The sequence below is a fragment of the Sorex araneus genome, chromosome 2 (genome assembly GCF_027595985.1).
Source record: "Sorex araneus isolate mSorAra2 chromosome 2, mSorAra2.pri, whole genome shotgun sequence".
NCBI classification, from domain to species: domain Eukaryota; kingdom Metazoa; phylum Chordata; class Mammalia; order Eulipotyphla; family Soricidae; genus Sorex; species Sorex araneus.
The window spans coordinates 258,952,647-258,970,953 of NC_073303.1; the positions used below are offsets into that span (position 1 = coordinate 258,952,647).

The 18,307-nt window shown below is 60.4% G+C and overlaps 1 protein-coding gene across 6 annotated transcripts in view; it reads left to right on the forward strand.

Moving 5' to 3' along the window:
• ATP10B (ATPase phospholipid transporting 10B (putative)) overlaps nt 1–15,799 on the forward strand; it is a 160,305-nt gene extending 144,506 nt beyond the window's left edge. For all 6 annotated transcript variants that reach the window (XM_055129122.1, XM_055129121.1, XM_055129124.1 and 3 more), the window contains 8 exons: nt 2,730–2,997; nt 4,814–4,890; nt 5,709–5,834; nt 7,472–7,672; nt 8,386–8,466; nt 9,317–9,421; nt 13,477–13,664; nt 13,964–15,799. In XM_055129122.1, coding sequence (XP_054985097.1) covers nt 2,730–2,997; nt 4,814–4,890; nt 5,709–5,834; nt 7,472–7,672; nt 8,386–8,466; nt 9,317–9,421; nt 13,477–13,664; nt 13,964–14,357 — 1,440 coding nt within the window. In that variant the 3' untranslated portion in view covers nt 14,358–15,799. The remainder of the gene's footprint in view (nt 1–2,729; nt 2,998–4,813; nt 4,891–5,708; nt 5,835–7,471; nt 7,673–8,385; nt 8,467–9,316; nt 9,422–13,476; nt 13,665–13,963) is intronic.
• The last annotated feature ends 2,508 nt before the right edge of the window (nt 15,800–18,307 follow it).

Genomic DNA, 18,307 nt, shown 5'->3' on the forward strand with positions numbered 1-18,307 from the left:
TCTCCTCTTCCTCCTGTTTTCCTTCTCCTCCTAGCTCCCGTGCTTCCTCTTGCTAACCTGCATTCCTCCTCCTCCTTCCCCCTCCTTGTTCTCCTTCTCTTCTTCTCTCACCTCCTCTACCTTCTCCTCCTTTCTCTCCCTTCCCCTCCCCCTCCTCTGCTTCTTCACCTTCATCTCCAAAACCTCCTTCTCCTTCTCACCTTCAAAGTTTCTCTTCCTGCTCCCCTCCTCCTCCTCCTCATCCTCCTCCACTTCCCTGTCCTTCACCTTCTCCGTGCTATCTCACCAGTCACCTCCACTCCCTCCTCTCCTCTCCTCCCATCTTCACTGCCTCCTCCTTTTCCTCCTCCGCCTTCTCCTCTTTCTTTTATTCTCCTCATGCTTCTCCTGTTCTCTTCATCCACATCTCCAAGTCATCTCCCATCTCAGCGCCTTCAAAGTTTTCCTCTTCATACTCCTCCTCCTCTTCTCCTTTCCCCCTCGTTCCCTCTCCCTCCTCTTCCTGCTCTCAGTCCCCCTCCATCACCTTTCTCTTCCCCTCCTCTTCCCCCATCTTCATCTCCTCCTCCTCACCTACCTTCTTTCCATCCTGTCTCTTCCTCCTGCTCCTTCTCGCACTCTCATCCATCTCTTATCCTTCCCTTCTCCATGGACATCTCCAAACCATCCTTCTTCTCCCTCTTTCGGATTTTCCTCTTCATCTTCTTCCTCCACATTCTCCTCCATGTCCTTGTCCTTCCCCTTCCTCCATTTTTCTCCCCAATCTCCTCCTCCTCCTCTTCTGGTTCTCCTTCCTCTCCTTCTCTCCATCTCTACCTCCTTCCCCTTGTCCTCCCACTGAGTGTCTTGTCCTCTCTTCTTCTCTCCTTACCCTCTTCTCTTCTTCATCTTTGTCTCCAACTCATCCCCTTCTCCTCTGTCGAACTTTTCATCCTCCTCCTATTCCTCATTCTCCTCCACTTTCCTGTCCTTTACTTCCTCCATTCTTTTTCCAGTCTCCTCCTCTTTGCTTTCCTCTTTCTCCTTGATCTCTTTCCCCTTCTCCTCCTCCTACCCTCCTCACCTCCTTCCCCATCCCCTCCTGCTGCTTACCCGCCAGTCCGTTCATCCTTCCCTTCTGCTTCTCTCCTCCTCTCCAACTCACCCACACTCTCCTCTCCTCCAGATTCTCCTCCTGTTCCCATTCCATTCTCCTCCACTTTCTTCTCCTTCACCTTCTCTTCCTCCACTCTTTCACTCCCATCGCCTCCTCATCCTCTTCTTCATCTCCATCTCCAAACATCCTCTTCCTCCTGCTGCCCATTCTCCTCCACCTCCCTGTCCTTCACCTTCTCCTCCTCCACTCTTTCTCCCAGTCTCCTCATTCTTCTCCACCTCCTTCACCTTCTCCCCATTTTCTTTTTCCTCCACTAGCTCTTCCCCCCATACTCTTCCTCCTTCTCCCCAGTCTCCTGCTGCTGCTCCACCTCCTCCTCACCCTCATCTTCTCCCAGTGGCCTCTGCTTCCTTTCACATCCTTTCCTCTTTTCCTCTTCCTTCTTCCATCTCTTTTTCCTCTGTTTTTCCTCTCCTCCTCCTTCTCTTCCTGCTTCCCTTTTCTTCCTCTTCCTCCACTAGCCCCACCTCCTCCTTCTGTCCCTTCCTCTCCATCGCCTCTTCCTTCTCCTCCACTTTCTCCTTCTCATACTTCTCCGCATTCTCCTCACCATTGTCTTCCTCTTCTTATTTTCCTTCCCATTCCTCTTCTCCTGGTCAGCTTCCTCCTTTGATTCCTCATTCTCCTTCCTTATTCTTTCCCCTCTTGCCTCCTTTTCCTCTGCCTGCTCTTCCATCTCATTCTCCTCTCCATCCCTGTCCCCTTCCCACTTTTCCTATCCCCCCTTCCTCTCCTTCCCCGCCTTCTAATCTCCCTCTTCCACATTCTCCTTCTCCAGATCTCCTCCACTTCATCCTGTCATATGTCCCCTCATTCTGCTCCTCCTCCTCTTCCTCCTATACTCCCTTCCCATTCACCTCGCCTCCTCCTCATCTCTGTCCTCCCCTGCAGACGGCCCCCCGTGCTGTCACATCCTCCTTCCCTCTCAGCAGTGACAGTAGCATCAGGGCTGCAGACTCAGGACTCACATCGGATTTGTCTCCTTAATGAAAAGTACAGGAGCACAAGGGTCGGAGCAATATCACAGCGGGGAGGGCGTTTGCCTTGCACACGGCCAACCCGGCTTCGATTCCCAGCATCCCATAGGGTCCCCTGAGCACCGCCAGGAGTCATTCCTGAGTGCAGAGCCAGGAGTCACCCCTGTGCATCGCCGGGTGTGACCCAAAAAAGAAAAACAAAGACAAGAAAAGGAGCAGAATGGCTGAGAGGGAGTTGGCTGCTGTTTCAGGGGACCCATAATGAACCCACAGACGTTTCCCTCTGTCCGCCTCACGCTGGCGTCTGGGCTCAGTGGTGCTGCTCCTCCTTCTGAGCTGGGGGACCTGGAAAGCGTTCCTACTTCCTGTTTACTCTCCCCGGGGGTGGATCGTCCCCGTGCCTCCCGCACTGGAGGGCCTGGTGGATGGCGTGACCAAGTGCCCGACCCCAGACCATCCCCCTCGCCTCTGCCACCCCCGTTGCCTCGAAATGCAGGGCCCCAGGCCGGGCTCCATCCAATACAGGGGCCCCAGGGGTGGGGGTGGGGGTGGTGACTGACCGGCCAGTGCTGACCGCCCCGACCTCCCTCCGGCAGGCGACCTGCGCGTCCCTCCTGGACTGCGCCCTGGAGGAGGTGAGGCGGCTCCAGGTGGGCGCGCGGAAGCTGGCGGCGCGGCCCCAGGCGGGGCTGGTCGTGGACGGGCGCACGCTGCAGGCCGTGGTGCAGGGGGAGCTGGAGGAGAAGTTCCTGGAGCTGGCGCAGGGCTGCCGCGCGGTGCTCTGCTGCCGGGCCACGCCGCTGCAGAAGACCACGGTGGTGCGGCTGGTGCGGGAGCGGCTGCGCGCCATGACCCTGTCGGTAGGTGCGTGTCCGCCCGCCCCCGCCGGGTGCCTGGGGCCAGGAGGAAGAGGACGCGCTGCCCTGAGCGCCGGGTTCCGACAACGCTGACCAGACGTTTGTCTTTTCCTGGCCTGCCAGAGAAAGACAGCTCTGAAGGGGCTGAGGGGAGGGAGAGCTCGCAGGGAGCAGACCCTCGGCGGCCGCCCCACACTCCACTTTCATTCTAAGTGTGCAAGTTGACACAAGCACAAAGCGACATCCAGAAGGGGCTGGTGGGCTGCACTGACCCGGCGGCAGAAACAAAGCCAGCAGGAAAGATGCGAGCACTCGCGCGCGCACACACACACACACACACACACACACACACACACACACACACACACACAAACACACACCCCTCCTGCCACTTCTTTGCAAACAGAGCTTAGTGGGCACGTCCCCTGCTGGGAGGAAGATTAAAATGAGGAGCTACAGTGCCCAGACAACAGAAGGGGGGGGGGAGAATTGCTCATTGCAGCACTAATGGCTACTTAGGATTAAAGGGTTAAGATCAGTAACTTCTGCTGCCAAACCGTTAAGGGGAGAAGACTCTCTCGGCCGGTTTCCTGTCCTCCGAGACGCCCAGTACAAGTCTAATTGCAGTCCTTTCCGAGAGCGGCTGGGAGCCTTGGTGGCCTGAGGGCCGCCGGCTGCCTCCAGCCTACCCTGTGGCTCTAGGGGGGTCTGAGGAGAGATTTTCCTTTCCGTGTCTGTCCGGAACCTTCTGTCAGCAAGGAGAGTCGTCCCGCCCTGCCTCTCGGCCCACAGAGCCTCAGATATTAACTCGGGGGCCCTTTCGGCATCAGGCCGCACTGTGGGCACGGGGGAGGGGGGCGGGGCGGGGGGCGCTTTTGGCTGAGGATGAGCCTGCAGCCCGCTGGTCAGTAAGGAAAGAGGGAGCTTCCGGTCACCGGGAGACAGAGGGACAGCACACTCACCCCCGCTTCCTGGAACAGCCGGTTCCTCGGAGGCGAGCTTGGTGTCCAGGAGTGTCTGGTCACGCCTGGCCGTCTCTGACGGGCGGGTCCAGGTGCGCCTGGGAGCTCAGAGCAGAGGCACGTTTGTCTTCCGGGACCCCGGGGTGGGGGCCTCACTGGACCTCCCACAGTCCGCACCGCCCGGCCCCATCACACGTGTGGTGGCTTTTTGTGTGAACGCTAGAGTCCCACCTGAGGTGCTACCCCCCACCTGTGGGTGCAGGCCCCTCCCACCACGCGGCGAGCAGGAACCCGGGTTCGAGCTGGTGGAGAGATGCGTGTCTGACCCAGAGGAGATGCCTGCTCACAGCCTGGCCGGGGGGCTGGAGCAGGTCGAAAGACCACCCCCCTAGCATCACATGAGGCTGACGCCCAAGGACAGTAGATGCAAGGGCCAGGGGGATTCCATAGCTGGAAGCCTGCTGCATGAGTGGAGGGGAGAAGGCAGCTGGAATAGAGAAGGGATCGCTAAGAAAATGATGGCTGGAGGAATCAGTCGGGTTGGGAGATGTGTGCCGATAGTAGATAATGGACCAAACATGATGACCTCTCAGTGTCTGTGTTGCAAACCATAATGCCCCAAAGTAAAGAGAGAGTATGGGGAATATTGTCTGCTATGGAGGAGGGGGAGGGTGGGAAAGGGGCGGTATACCCGGGATATTGGTGGTGGGGAATGTGCACTGATGGAGGGATGGGTGTTTGATCATTGTGAGATTGTAACCCAACAAGAAAGCTTGTAACTATCTCACGGTGATTCAGTAAAATTTTTAAAAATTACAAAAAAAAAAAAGGACCACGCCCCCATGTCTGCTCCTCCTGCAGGCGACGGAGCCAATGACGTGAGCATGATCCAGGCGGCCGACGTGGGTGTGGGGCTCTCAGGCCAGGAGGGCATGCAGGTACTGGGCGCCAGGGCTGGCCCTCACTCGGCGGGGGGGGGGGGGGGCAGGCCTGGGGGGGAGAATTAGACCCTGAGGAGGGTCTTCAGCAGGAAGCTGCCACCCAGGAGAGGGGGAACAAGACAGGGAAGGGGTTGGCAGGGAGGGGGAGCTGAAAGGGAGTCAGGCTTCCTGTGAAAAACATTCTGGGGATCGGAGGCAAATGGGGGCATTGTGGAGAGAAGATTTCAGAGAAGGAATCAATGTTGCAACAGTGTATCTAGATGGGAGGGAGGGAGGGAGAGAGGGAGGGAGGGAGGAAGGAGAAAGTGTATGGGGAGAAGAGGGAGAGGAGAGGAGAGAGAAGAAAAGAGAGAGGAGAGATAAAGAGGAGAAAGAAGAGAAGAGAGAGTGGAAAGAGGAGAATGAGGAGAGGAGAGATAGAGGAGAGACAGGTGAGAGAGGAAGGAGATAGGAGAGAGAGGAGAGATAGAAAGGAGAGAAAATAGAGGGGACAGAGAGGAGAGCGAGCAGAGAGAGGGGAGAGAAAGAAGAGAGAAAGAGGAGAAATGGTTGAGAGAGGGGAGAGAGAGGAAAGGAGAGAGACGGGCAGTCAGACCATGGCCGTGCCTCCTTCCCAGCCTACAGATTTCCGTGAAGGGCGCAGTGTTACATTGTTGCTAGCTGGGTGTGGGGGGGTCAGACTATGGCTGTCCATCCCTCCAGCCTGGCCCCCACCCCCACCCCGCGCCCTGGCGGGCTAGGATGTCCTTCCCTAGACCCCCCCCAGGGCAGTCCCTGCCCCCCATCCCACGCTGCGGCCCTGGCTGTCGCCGCAGGCCGTCATGTCCAGCGACTTCGCCATCTCCCGCTTCTGCCACCTGAAGAAGCTGCTGCTGGTGCACGGGCACTGGTGCTACTCGCGCCTGGCCCGGATGGTGCTCTTCTACCTCTACAAGAACGTGGTGAGCAGCCGCCCCGTGCCCGGGCCGCGGGGGCTCTCTGGGTGAGGGCTCCGCGCCCCCCACTCTCGACTCGGCCGGGGGGAGCCCAGGTCAGCAGTCCTGGCTAGGGCGGCTCTGAGGAGAACAGGGTCAGCCCTTGACTATCAGTCAAGTGGCTTTTTTTTCTTCCTTTCTGGGTCACACCCGGCGATGCTCAGGGGTGACTCCTGGCGGTGCTCAGGGGACCCTCTGGGATGCCGGGGATCGAACCCAGTTTGGCTGCATGTCCTCTACGCTGTCCTGCCCCCTTGCTGTTAGAATCCACACATGCAGCTCCCAGCAAGGGGGCGGCCGAGGAACAGCTGTGTTACCAAGTATGTGAGCGTGACCTTGCTGTGCTTTCTCGGGGGGTCGGGGGGAGCCTCCCCGACAGACGGCCGCCCTCGAGCAAGAGGCCTGTGTCTCAAACCCATGAGGAGCAGGGTCTGGGGTGGGCAGGAGAGAGATCTGGGTTCACTCTGTGCCAGGTTTACTGAGTCTGTCTGCAGCGGGACCACAGAGCACCCCGCCCCCCCACTCTGGCCCTCGCAGTCCCGTCAGAAGACGGCCCCGGGGCCGGCTCTCCAAAGCGCACAGGGCAGCACGGGCGCAGACACCCCAGCAGACAGGGCGCTGTGTGTCCCCGTCTTTGCTCATTGCTGGCCTCAGACACAGGCCCAGGTGTCCCCGCCCTGGACATTCCTTGATGAATCATGGGCTTAGGAGAAGGGAGAGAACAGAAGCCTGAGAGAGAGAGAGAGAGAGAGAGAGAGAGAGAGAGAGAGAGAGAGAGAGAGAGAGAGAGAGTGTCTGTGTTTTGATCCACTTGAGGGACCTTAGAATAGTCCCCAAGAGTCTCCAGATAGGAGGATGGAGACCCGGGCCGTGAAGAGAGACTCATTACTCATTTGTCCAGGCCTCTCCCGGCCCATTCATTCCTCCTGGTCCTCCGGGAGAGCACCTTTCTGGGCCAAGCCCCATTGTGTATGGAAGTACATCGCGGGACATGAAGCTAAGGTCATTTGTCTAAGGTCACAGAGCTAGGAGGCGGCAAACAAGGAAGGTTCAAGGGGGGCGGAGAGATAGTTCAACAGGTAGTTCAACACTTGCCTTGCATACAGTCAACCAGGGTTTGATCCCCAGCATTGTCGTATGGTCTCCAGGAGTGATTCCTGAGTTGTAGAGCCAGAGGTAGCCCCTGAGCACTGCAAGCTGTGTGAGGGGGAGGGGGTAGGGAGGGAGAGAGGAAAAAAATAGGGGGAAAATGGGAAAGAATTGAGGTTCGGGACTGGAGCAATAGCACAGCGGGGAGGGCGTTTGCCTTGCATGCAGCCAACCCGGGTTCGACTCCCAGCATCCCATATGGTCCCCCAAGCACCGCCAGGAGTGATTCCTGCGTGCAGAGCCAGGAGTCACCCCTGTGCATTGCCAGGTGTGACCCAAAAAGAAAGAAAAAAAAGAGTTGAAGGTCAGAACCCCTTGCCCTGCCTCGGGGCGGCCCGCCACCCAGGTGGGGTTCCCCTCAGCCCCCGCAGAAGGCTGGCAGCTGCTGCTCCCGTGGCCGCCCCCCCACCCCGTCCCTCCCGCGGCCCCCGCTCACAGCTGCCTCCCACCCGCAGAGCTACGTCAACCTGCTCTTCTGGTACCAGTTCTTCTGCGGCTTCTCGGGGGCCACCATGATTGACTACTGGCAGATGATCTTCTTCAACCTCTTCTTCACCTCCCTGCCGCCCCTCCTCTTCGGCGTCCTCGACAAGGACGTGTCGGCGGCCACGCTGCTGGCCGTGCCTGCCCTGTACAGGAGCGGCCAGGACTCGGAGGTGAGGCCCCGCTCCGCCCCGAGCCCTCCCTGGAGCCTTGGGGACCCCCCCAACCCGTCACGTACTCTGAGCCCAGGCATTCTGTTCTGGGCATCCAGGCGGGGGGATCGAATGACAGGCCTGTAAGGACTGCGGGGGGCGGATGGGGGCTCTCTCTAGGTCTTCAGGTGGGCGGAGCGATAGTAAAGCGGGTAGGGTGTTTGCCCTGCACGTGGCCAACCCAGGTTCAATCCCCAGCATCCCATAGGGTCCCCCGAGCACCCACCACCAGGAGTGATTCTTGAGTGCAGAGCCAGGAGGAACCCCTGAGTATCGCTGGGGGTGACCCAAAAAAGCAAAACAAAAACAAAAACAAAACAGAACCTCAGGGCCAAGATCAGTGGCGGGGCGGGGCGGAGGGGTGTCACACCTGGTGGGGTCCCTCCTGGAGGGGCTCTGGAGACCCCATGGGGTGCCGGGGATGCACCCCGGCTTTGCCGCATGCAAGGCACATGCCCCCCCCCACCCTGTGCTATTTTGCTCGGACCCTTTTCTTGTTTTTTTGCTTTGATTTTGCTTCACCCGCTTTAGAGGGTCCCCACAGGCTTTCACAGGTCCCAGGGCCTGGCGGGACCTCCCAGAGGCAGGGCGGGGCATGGTCTCCCTCCCCCCAGCACCAGGCTCTCAGCCGGAGCTGAGGGGCGACCAGCTGCCGCCGTGTCCTCTCTCGGCAGTGCTACAACCTGCGGACCTTTGGGCTGTCCATGGCGGACGCCTTCTACCAGAGCCTCGTCTGCTTCTTCATCCCCTACCTGGTGAGTCCCCCCCGAGGGAAGGGGCCGTGCTCCTGTTTCTGGGAGCCCAGGGGCCCTGCCCTGAGGCTGGAAAAGGGCTGGGTGTCGGGAAGGTGCCCTGAGGCGGAGTTGGGGCGGCATCTTCCCGGGGTGCTGCCCACGGCCCCGCGCGAGGGGGCACGGGCTGCATCTGACCCCCGGCCTGCCCGCTGAGATCCAGCGGCCAGTGAGAGCAGGAGCGCAGCTCGTGCACGATGCCAGCCTTGTCCCGGGCTCAGAGGGAGAGGGGACACAGCCACTGGACGGCAGGGACTGGCCAGAGGGAGAGGGGACACAGCCACTGGACGGCAGGGGCTGGCCAGAGGGAGAGGGGACAGGGCGAGGGCATGTGCCTCCCGTGCCGACACCCCTGGTTCGATGCCTGGCACCAGTGGGCTGGGCACAGTGGCATCACCCCCTCTGGCCCCATGTGAACCGCAGGGAGGGCCGCTCGGGCATCCTAAGCACCTGGGGTGGGGGCTGGGGTGGGGCAGCAGAGCCGAGGTGGAGGTGGGCAGTGTCCCCGTCCCCATCTGTGGTCTCAGCTCCTCCATCATCCCCAAGGCCCTGCACCTGCCCCCCTGACCCATCTGTGGCCCTTCCTGGCACCAAGCAGGATGGAAGGGACGCACCCCCGGCCATTGGCACGGCACCTGGCACAATGCCCGGCGATGTCTCTGTCCTCTTATCCCCTCCCCATGCTCTGGGCAGCCACTGAGGGCCTCGCTCCTCATCCAGACACACTGTCCCCCGCCGGGCCCCCTAGAATCACTCCCCTGGGGGGACAGGGGAACTCTGGGCGCCCCTGACGGGGCCGCTGGCTCCCCCACAGACCTACCGGGACTCGGACGTGGACGTGTTCACCTTCGGGATGCCCATCAACACCATCTCCCTCACCACCATCCTCCTGCACCAGGCCATGGAAATGAGGACCTGGGTGAGTGAGGGGCTCAGCCACACACGCCCCCACCGCCACCCCTCAGCCCCGCCCCTCGGCCCCGTTGGGCAGTTAGCGTGAGAGGAGGTCTGACCGCGCCCGCCCACACCGTGGGAGGGGTCCCGAGACACCCCCCATTTCCTGTCCCCAGGAGAGATGTGGCTTCGGGCCAGCACACCCCAGAGCCTGTTCACGCTTCCTGGTTCCGTAGCTAAAACAGCAACACCAGGGGCTGGAGCCACAGTGCCGCAGGAGGGGTGCTCGCCCCCTGGCACCCCGTGGGGTCCCCCACACACCACTGGGTCTGGCCCAAAGACAACAACAAAAGCAACACCAGCTTTTTTTTTTTTTTGGTCATACCCAGCAATGCTTAGGGCTGACTCCTGGCTCTGCACGCAGGGATGATCCTGGCGGTGCTCGGGGGACCCTATGCGATGCCAGGGATCGAACCCTGGTCAGCCGCATGCAAGGCAAATGCCCGACCCGCTGTGCTATCGCTCCGGCCCCGCAGCCCCAGCTTTTCACTGAATTCTAGAGGTAGTTAGGAAAGCCAAGCGAGTGGAGTGGCAGGCCAGGGCCTATTTTCATTTCTGTCGTGCACCGTCTCATGGAAGCTGGCAGCGCCCTGGTTAAGGGGCAGGTAGTGTACACTGGTGTCTTGGAGGCTTCCTGCCCAGGTATACACTGGAAGCGTCTACAGCAGCTCAACTGCGTTTTTAGAGCCTGGCGTGTTCCCAGCCCTGACCCCCCTCGCTGGGGATGCCAACCCAGGGGGGAGTTTCCGCCCCTTCCCTGTGGAAGCTTGGGCGAGGCCTCAGTTACGTCCTAAGGGAGCACGAAGACAGGAGGGTCCCTCTCTGCCGCGCTCGGCTGTGCTGGGGCCCCGCCACGGCCAGAGCCCCGACACCCGCAGAGTCCCAGACGCTCTCCCCGCTCTGGGAGACGAGGGGCGGCGGGCAGACAGCCAGGCCTCGGGTCTGAGCACTGGTGCTGGGTCAGTTTGCAGCTCCCCAGCAACGCAGCTCACAGAAGGGAGGCAGTGTGGGACACTCAGATTCTCCCCGCCCCAACACACACACACACACACACACTCTCTCATACTCACACATACACACTCTCATACTCACACACACACACACTCTCACACTCTCATACTCACACACACACACACACACACTCTCCAACACTTACACACTCACACACTCCCACACACACACACTCTCACACTCTCATACTCACACACACACACACTCTCCAACACTTACACACTCACACACTCCCACACATGAACACACACTCCTACATACACACAGACATACACGAACACACAGCACATGAACACACACACAAACACACACTCCCACACGTATCCTCTCACACACACACTCACACACACAAGCTCTTACACTCTCATACTCACACACACACACTCTCCAACACTTACACACTCACACACTCCCACAAACATACACACACACTCCCACACATGAACACACACTCCTACATACACACAAACACACACACATGAACACACACGAACACACACTCCCACACGTACTCTCTCACACACACACTCACACTCACTCCCACAGACACTCCCACACACATACACACACACGCACACACCGTTTCGCACACACACACTCACACACTGCCACTGCACGCAGACGGGCGTGCGCTGCGTCCTGCTGCTGTGAGCGCGAGGAGGGCCAGGGCAGCAGGAGGCGCCTCCCTCCTAAGCGGCGGCTGCTGTGCCAAGTCTGTCCTCGGAGGCCTCTGAGCCCCGGCCCACAGTGAACCACACACACACCCCCTACCACAGCCCAGGGTTCCAGACTCACCCCCGAGGGAGGGCCAGCGGTGTGGCTCGAGGAGGGGAGTCGGGCTTGGCGCCCAAAGCAAGGCCCTGGTGGCCGGGGGGCGGGGGGAGGAGGGGGCAAGGGGGGCCGGTCCCAGATCACCACCGGGCACGCACCCCCTTCCCCCACTAACCATCAAAAGCCCAGTGTGGGGCCCGCAGGGAGCACAGTGGACAAGGCCTCTAGGGGCCAGAGAGGGAGCCCGGGGCCTAGAAGCTGCTCGCCGTGCATGCTGTCTGTCCTGAACTACTGACCCCCAGGGCTCACCCCCGAGCGCCTTCAGGTGTGGCCCAAACCCACAAAACGTGGCCTCCGAGTGGCCCTGCCCGTGTCCCCTTCCAGGGGGCACGGGGGGCTCCTCGGTCTTGCCGTGCTCCCGGGGGAAGCACCCGGGCCGAACCACGGTGGAGAGCCAGGCTGGCCGTGCGCGTGGGCACCGCAGATACACACGCCTCCCCTCGGGAGAGGTGCCGGGCACCTCCAGGGCACAGGGGAGAAGAATCCAGTGTCCAGGCAAGTAAGAGTCTATTAGTGCAAGAAAAAAATAACTATCCTGGTGCCGGAGAGAGCAGCGGGGCAGGAAGGCGCTGCCTTCACACCACACACAGGCTCTGTCTCTGGCCCCACACACACTCCGCAGGCACTACCGGGGCACCGCCCCCCTCCCCAAACAATCCTTTGGGTATTGGAAAGCGTCATTTAATTATCAGGTAAGCCATCCAAAAGCTCTGTTTGCTATGATTAGGGAAATAAAATTTAAAATCGGCACACTGTGCAACCTAATGTGTCTGAAGAGACAAAAGAATTAGGATTTTTAAGATACGTTAACGAGAAGTGCCAATTGCCTCAACAGCCCGTTAGAACGGGACTCACCTGGTGCACTGATCAAGCATGGAGAGCCAGGGGAAACTGGAAATCATGCAGGAGGCCGTTCACTGCACGGAACGTCGCATCCGAAAAGGGAGGGAGGAGCGTTCATTTCACCAGTGTCTCGGAGAGAGGAGAGAAAGGGGCATAGACAATATTTGGAAGGACGGGGATTTAAGAATTTTGCAGACTGGTCCTGCGGGGATGGGGACATCAGCAGGTTCACCTACAAGGGCCACGTTTTGTGGGTTTGGGCCACACCTGAAGGTGCTCAGGAGTAACCCCTGGTGGTCAGTGGTGGGGGGAGCATCACTGGTGCTGGGGACGGACAGCATGCAAGGGTGCAACTTCCTGACCCCCCTCCCCTGCCTCATTCACTGCGCTTCCTATTGGGACCCCACACTGCATTTTTTATTTTTTTTTCTTTTTGGGTCACACCCAGCGATGCTCAGGGGTTACTCCTGGCTCTGCACTCAGGAATGACTCCTGGGGGTGCTCAGGGGACCATATGGGATACTGGGAATCAAACCCGGGTCAGCCGCGTGCAAGGCAAACGCCCTACCTGCTGTGCTATCACTCCAGCCCCAAGGACTTTTGATCTTTAGTAGGGGGGGAAAGGGGGTCCAGGACCCCACCCGGGGCCTTGCTCGGCCCTACTCCTCTCCCCCCAGCCACACTGCTGGCCCTTGGGGGTTGAGTTTTGAACCCTGGGCTCTGTTAGGGTTCATTGTAATAGGCTGCGGAGGAGGGGGGTCTCAGACAGCCTCCAAGTGAAGAAAGACCAACCCATGAGTGGGGGGAGGTTAGCACAATGTAAGCTAAAGAAAATAAAACGCACGCCTGCCAGATCACAAGGGAACCAAAACAAAGTAAAAAAGAAAAAAAAATCATAAAAGCAGCTTGACTTCTCAGAGACGGGCCAGAGTCCAGTGAAATGCTCTAATAAATACTCTAAAAGAAGGTCCAGAGAGGGGCTGGAATGATAGCACAGTGGGTAGGGCGCTTGCCTTGCACTCGGCCAACCCGGGTTCGATTCCCAGCATCCCATAGGGTCCCCAAGCACCGCCAGAAATAACCCCTGAGCATCGCCCAGTGTGACCCAAAAAGGGAAAAAAAAAAAAAAAGGTCCAGAGAGAGAGCAGCAGGGAGAGCGTTTACCCAGCATGTGGCTGACCTGGGTTCAAGCCCCGGCACACTGTACGGACCCCAAAGCCCCCCCACCCAGGGATCCCTGAGTGCAGAGCCAGGAGGAACCCAGAGCACTGCCAGCAGGCGCGGCAGCACCCCTGGGTGCTTGCAGATGACCCGCGTCCACCCTTCCTCCCGCAGACCCTTCTCCACGGGCTGGTCCTCGCGGGCAGCTTCCTGATGTACTTCGTGGTGACCCTCGTGTACCACGCCACCTGCGTCACCTGCAACAGCCCCACCAACCCCTACCGGGTGATGGAAGGGCAGCTGGCGGACCCCACCTTCTACCTCGTCTGCCTCCTCGCGCCCGTGGCCGCTCTCCTCCCCAGGTTGAAGATCCCACACCCACCCACACCCACCCACACACCCACACCCCCCTGCCCTCCCTTCCCTGGGGGGCTCTGGCGTCACAGCGGGGGCAGAGGGCAGAGCAAGGCATGTGCCCCCAAAACCAAGCCAAAAGGCATGGGGAGAGATGCCGGCAAGTAACAGGGCCCGGGTCTTGGGGTCTGCAGGGGGCCCAGGGCGGGAGATCCCGGACACCACAGCCACCCCCGGGGGCTCAGCAAACACTGCCCCGCCCCTCTCGGAGAAGGGACCGTAACCGCCCGCGGGTGCTGTCTACCAGGTACTTCCTCCTGGCTCTGCGCGGGACATACGGGAGCTCACTCATCACTCAGGCCCAGAGGCTCGAGCGGTTGCCCGCGGACAGGAGGGAGCAGCTCATCCAGCGCTGGAGGAGTGGACGGCGGCCAGGGCAGGCCCCGCCTCGCCAGGGCCCAGCGCCCCCTGGCCCAGGAGAGGACCTGAGAGCCAGCGCCCCCGACAGGCCCCCACCCGGAGACAAACCCAGCTGGGACCCGGGGACGGACGCACCGGGCTCCGGGGGCTCCTCGGCCAGGCTCTCCCCCAAGGAGCACCTTCTGGGTGTCGGCGGGGCGACAGGCTCTGGGGCAGGTGGGGGACAGCGGCCCGCGGCCAGGGGTGGCCATCGCCGGTCCCAGAGCTCGATGACCATATGAGGAGGGACAGCTCAGGGGACGCCCCAAGCACTGGCCACACCTGGAGGGAAGAAGGTGCCTGTTGAGAGACCCCCTTCCCCAAATGCGTGCACGCACACATACACAAACACACTTACACACACACTCACATACACACACATGCACGCACCTCAGAAAGCAGAGCTAGGGGGCTGGAGCTAGCACAGCAGGTAGGGCGTTTGCCTTGCATGCGGCCAACCCGGGTTCGATTCCCAGCATCCCAAAAGGTCCCCCAAGCACCACCAGGAGTAATTCCTGAGTGCAGAGCCAGAAGTAAACCCTGTGCCTTGCCGGGTGTGACCCAAAAAGCAAAGAAGAAGAAAAAGAAAAAGGAAGCGGAGCTAGGAGTAAGCCTCACCAGCGGCGGCTCTCCCAGCAAAGGCATTTGGAGCAGCGGTAAACTGTTTAGTGGGGTGAACGCTGACGGCTAAGGCGTGGTGTGATCAAGGACAAACGGACGAACCTGCCCTGGATCTTCGGTCAGGGATGGGTGTGTGGAGGGGCGGACAGCCAGTCCCCAGGGGACTCTGAAGAGGCCCAGCCACCTGCAAAGATGCCCATGAAGATGAGCACAATGGGGTCGGCAGAGGCGGGCAAGCCCAGCCCGTGCGCTGACCAGCCCGCTGACCGGACAAGTCTTCCTTGTGCGCACTCTCTCTTCTCTCTGTCTCTCCCCCTGTCTCTATCTCTCCCCCTGTCTCTCTCTCTCTCCCCATCTCTGTCTCTCCCCCCTCTCTGTCTCCCCCATCTCTGTCTCTCCTCCCCTCTCTCTCTCCTCCCTGTCTCTCCCCCTTCTCTGTCTCTCCCCCTTCTCTGTCTCTCCCCCCTCTCTGTCTCTCCCCCCTTCTGTCTCTCCCCCCTCTCTGTCTCTCCTCCCAAGCACTGCAGGAGGAGGTGCAGACAAGCACATCAGGTCACATCAGGTGACTGTGGGACTCATCCCCCAGGAGGGGAAGGAGTCAGAGCCCCAATCTCGAGGGGTCTTCCAGCCCCAGGACTCCCACCCACTTCTAAAAGCCACCATGGTGTTTCTGGAACGACCAGTGCTGTGGGGAGAAACTGTCCTGGGAGGGGGGCTTCATTTGAGTTGGGGGCACGGGGTGTTTTGGCTTTGCCCCTGGACCCTCTTAGCTGGGCTGGACGTGTCCTGGTTTTCTGCACTGAACAGTCCCGTATCCGAGGGAACGCAGCCCTCCTGGGCCCGGGGGGACGTGCCATCCCCGCCCCTCGCCCCTCTGTGCACCAACTGTGAATTTCCCTGTGCCACCCTGGGGGCAAAGGTCAGGGCCATGCGCCCCTCGGGCCGGGCATCAAGTGAATGATTGTGATTAATTAGTACCTTTTTATACCTCTGTGAGCTTCTACTGAAAGGAAACGCGTGTCCTCCTTTCTTTGTAGAAAAAAATAAACAAGACTTTTCTGTAGCTGCCTGCATTCATCCATCCTCCTCTGCGTTACTGATTCCATCGCTCCCGGGGAAGCCGCCGCCTGTCCCCGGCCTCCGGCCAGCACGGGGCCAGAGCTTGGCTCTCTTGTTTCGGCTTTGTTCCTGGCCAGTGTCCTATGCTTGCCACTTGGCTCCCGCCACTTGCTCTCAGACGGGCCAACCAAGACACAGTCACGGTCAGCAGCAAATTCAAGTCCAAGGTGCCCGACCTCGGAGCCCCACTCTCTTCCCGTTTCATGGAGAGCCCTGAATTCAGGGTGGAGGGGGACCTTGCAGGTCTACATAATTCTATTTTTTTTCTTTTTTTGGGCCACACCCAGCAATGCTCAGTGGCTACTCCTGGCTCTGCACTCAGGTGCTCAGGGGACCGTATGGGATGCTGGGAATCGAACCCGGGTCGGCCACGTGCAAGACAAACGCCCTCCCCGCTGTACTATGGTTCCAGCCCCCAACTCTCTACACAGTTCTTACCGGAAGACCCTTCTCCTCTCTTTCCCGGCTCTAACCTGACACGCATGCTCTCCGCTCACTCCTGAACAGCGGGTGTATTTTACTCAAGCTAGCGGAAGAGGAGCTTGTGGGAAGGAAGGGTGCTGGGAGCCAGGCTGGTCAGCAATGGGAAAGGGCCACTGAGGCCACCAGTAACGTCCTCGGAAAACCTGCCCTGAGGGGCTAGCCGCAGAGCCCAGTGGAAGGTGGGCTGGGGCGGGAAGAAAGCTGCGGGCCCGGAAGGGAATCCCTAAACCAAACGGGGCCGGGCTGGGGGGAATGCTGACCCCAGCCCCTGTGTTCACACCCCAGCCAGGGTTCACTGCCATCTCCAAACACCGCTTCTGCCCCAGCCCCTCTCTGTCCCGGGGCTCTGGTCACTTCAGCTGCCCGGCTCCCGATGTCACCAGCCAGGAGGGCTGGGCTGGGCTGCAGGACCTGTGGGACAGTGTGGGCGGGATCCTGTGAATGTCCCCTCACGTGAGTCCTCACCCCCAGTCGAGGAGCAGAGGCGGGGAGACACCCCTCTGCCTCTCTCCCTGCCACATCTCTGCCCAGTCTCCTCCCCGCCCCCACAGGTACAGACCAGGTGGTGACCAGTCCAGAGCCCCTGGGGCCAAGAGGCCAGCACATCTCCCCTGCCTGAGACTCGCCCCCCCCCCAGAGAAGGCCAGCCTCCCGCCCGCTTCCAGCCACTCTGCCAACACTGAAAAGTGACTCTCAGGGGCCAGAGAGAGAGTCCAGTGTGTAGAGCACTTGCCTCGCAGGCAGCCAGCCTGGCGTGGGTCCCTGGCACCACAGAGAGACCCCTGGGGCCCTGCCCAGAGCCAGGAGTGAGCCTTGAGTGCCACTGGGCGTGGCCCAAAGGAGAACCAAGCAAAGGAGTCATTCTCGGGCTGGAGAGAGGGATCGGTGCCCGCGCACTGCCCTCTGCATGCTGGTAGATACCCAGGTTCGACCCCTGAGACCACACGGTGCCCCAAGCTTCCCCGGGACTGACCCCCAGGCACAGACCCAGCAGTAACACTGCCAGCTGCGTCCAACCCCACAGAAAACAAACCAGCTGTTCAGTTCTCTAACCTTCCTGGGTGGAGGGTGCCCACAGGGAGATGGGGGCCCCGAGCCTGGGCTCCCTGGTGCCTTGACACACCATCACGTTTCCGAGGGGATTCCTATCCCCCCCTTGCACAGGTAAGCAAACAGGTTCAGAGAAGTCTGGCCAGTTCCCCAATGCCCCAGGGCTCTAGGGTGCAGAGCACGGGTTCAAACCCGCACCCGAGGCCAGGCCCCCGGGAATGGAGCCCTGGGGAGGCCTCCTGCCCGCCAGGAAGGCACAGGGACCCCAGCCAGGCTCTGGTTACACACCCCACCACCCAGGCAGCCCCCTTCCAACTCTCAGAGGCACGTGCCCGCTGCCCAGCTGGCCCCCAGCAGGGCTGTGCTCAAGGGGGAGCCTGGCGTGGGCCCCCCGAGGTGGGGGAAATGCACCCCGCCCTGCCTCTCTGCTGATTTTTTTCTTTTGGGGTCACACCCGGCGATGCACAGGGGTGACTCCTGGCTCTGCACTCAGGAATTACTCCTGGTGGTGCTTCGGGGACCATATGGGATGCTGGGAATTGAACCAGGTTGGCCACGTGCAAGGCAAACGCCCTACCTACTGGTTTATGGCTCCAGCCCTCTCTGCTGATTTTTAATTAGAAGCTCCCTTAAAACTCCAGCCACAAGCATGCGGTGGGCAGCGGGCAGTGGGCAGCGGGCAGCAGCCTCGAGCCCAGGAGCACACTTGGAGACTGGCCTGGCCCCGCCCCCAGTGCCCGGCAGGGTTGCACCAAGGCAGCCGGCCTGCCCGGGAAGGACAGGGACACCATCTGTCTACTGGGCAGCAGATGCGAAGTTGACCTGTGGTTGAGCGAGAAATGGAAGTGAGGGCTCACCCGCCACCCGCGATGCCAGGGCCCTGCACCCCGTACACCTGTGTGTGTGTGTGTGTGTGTGT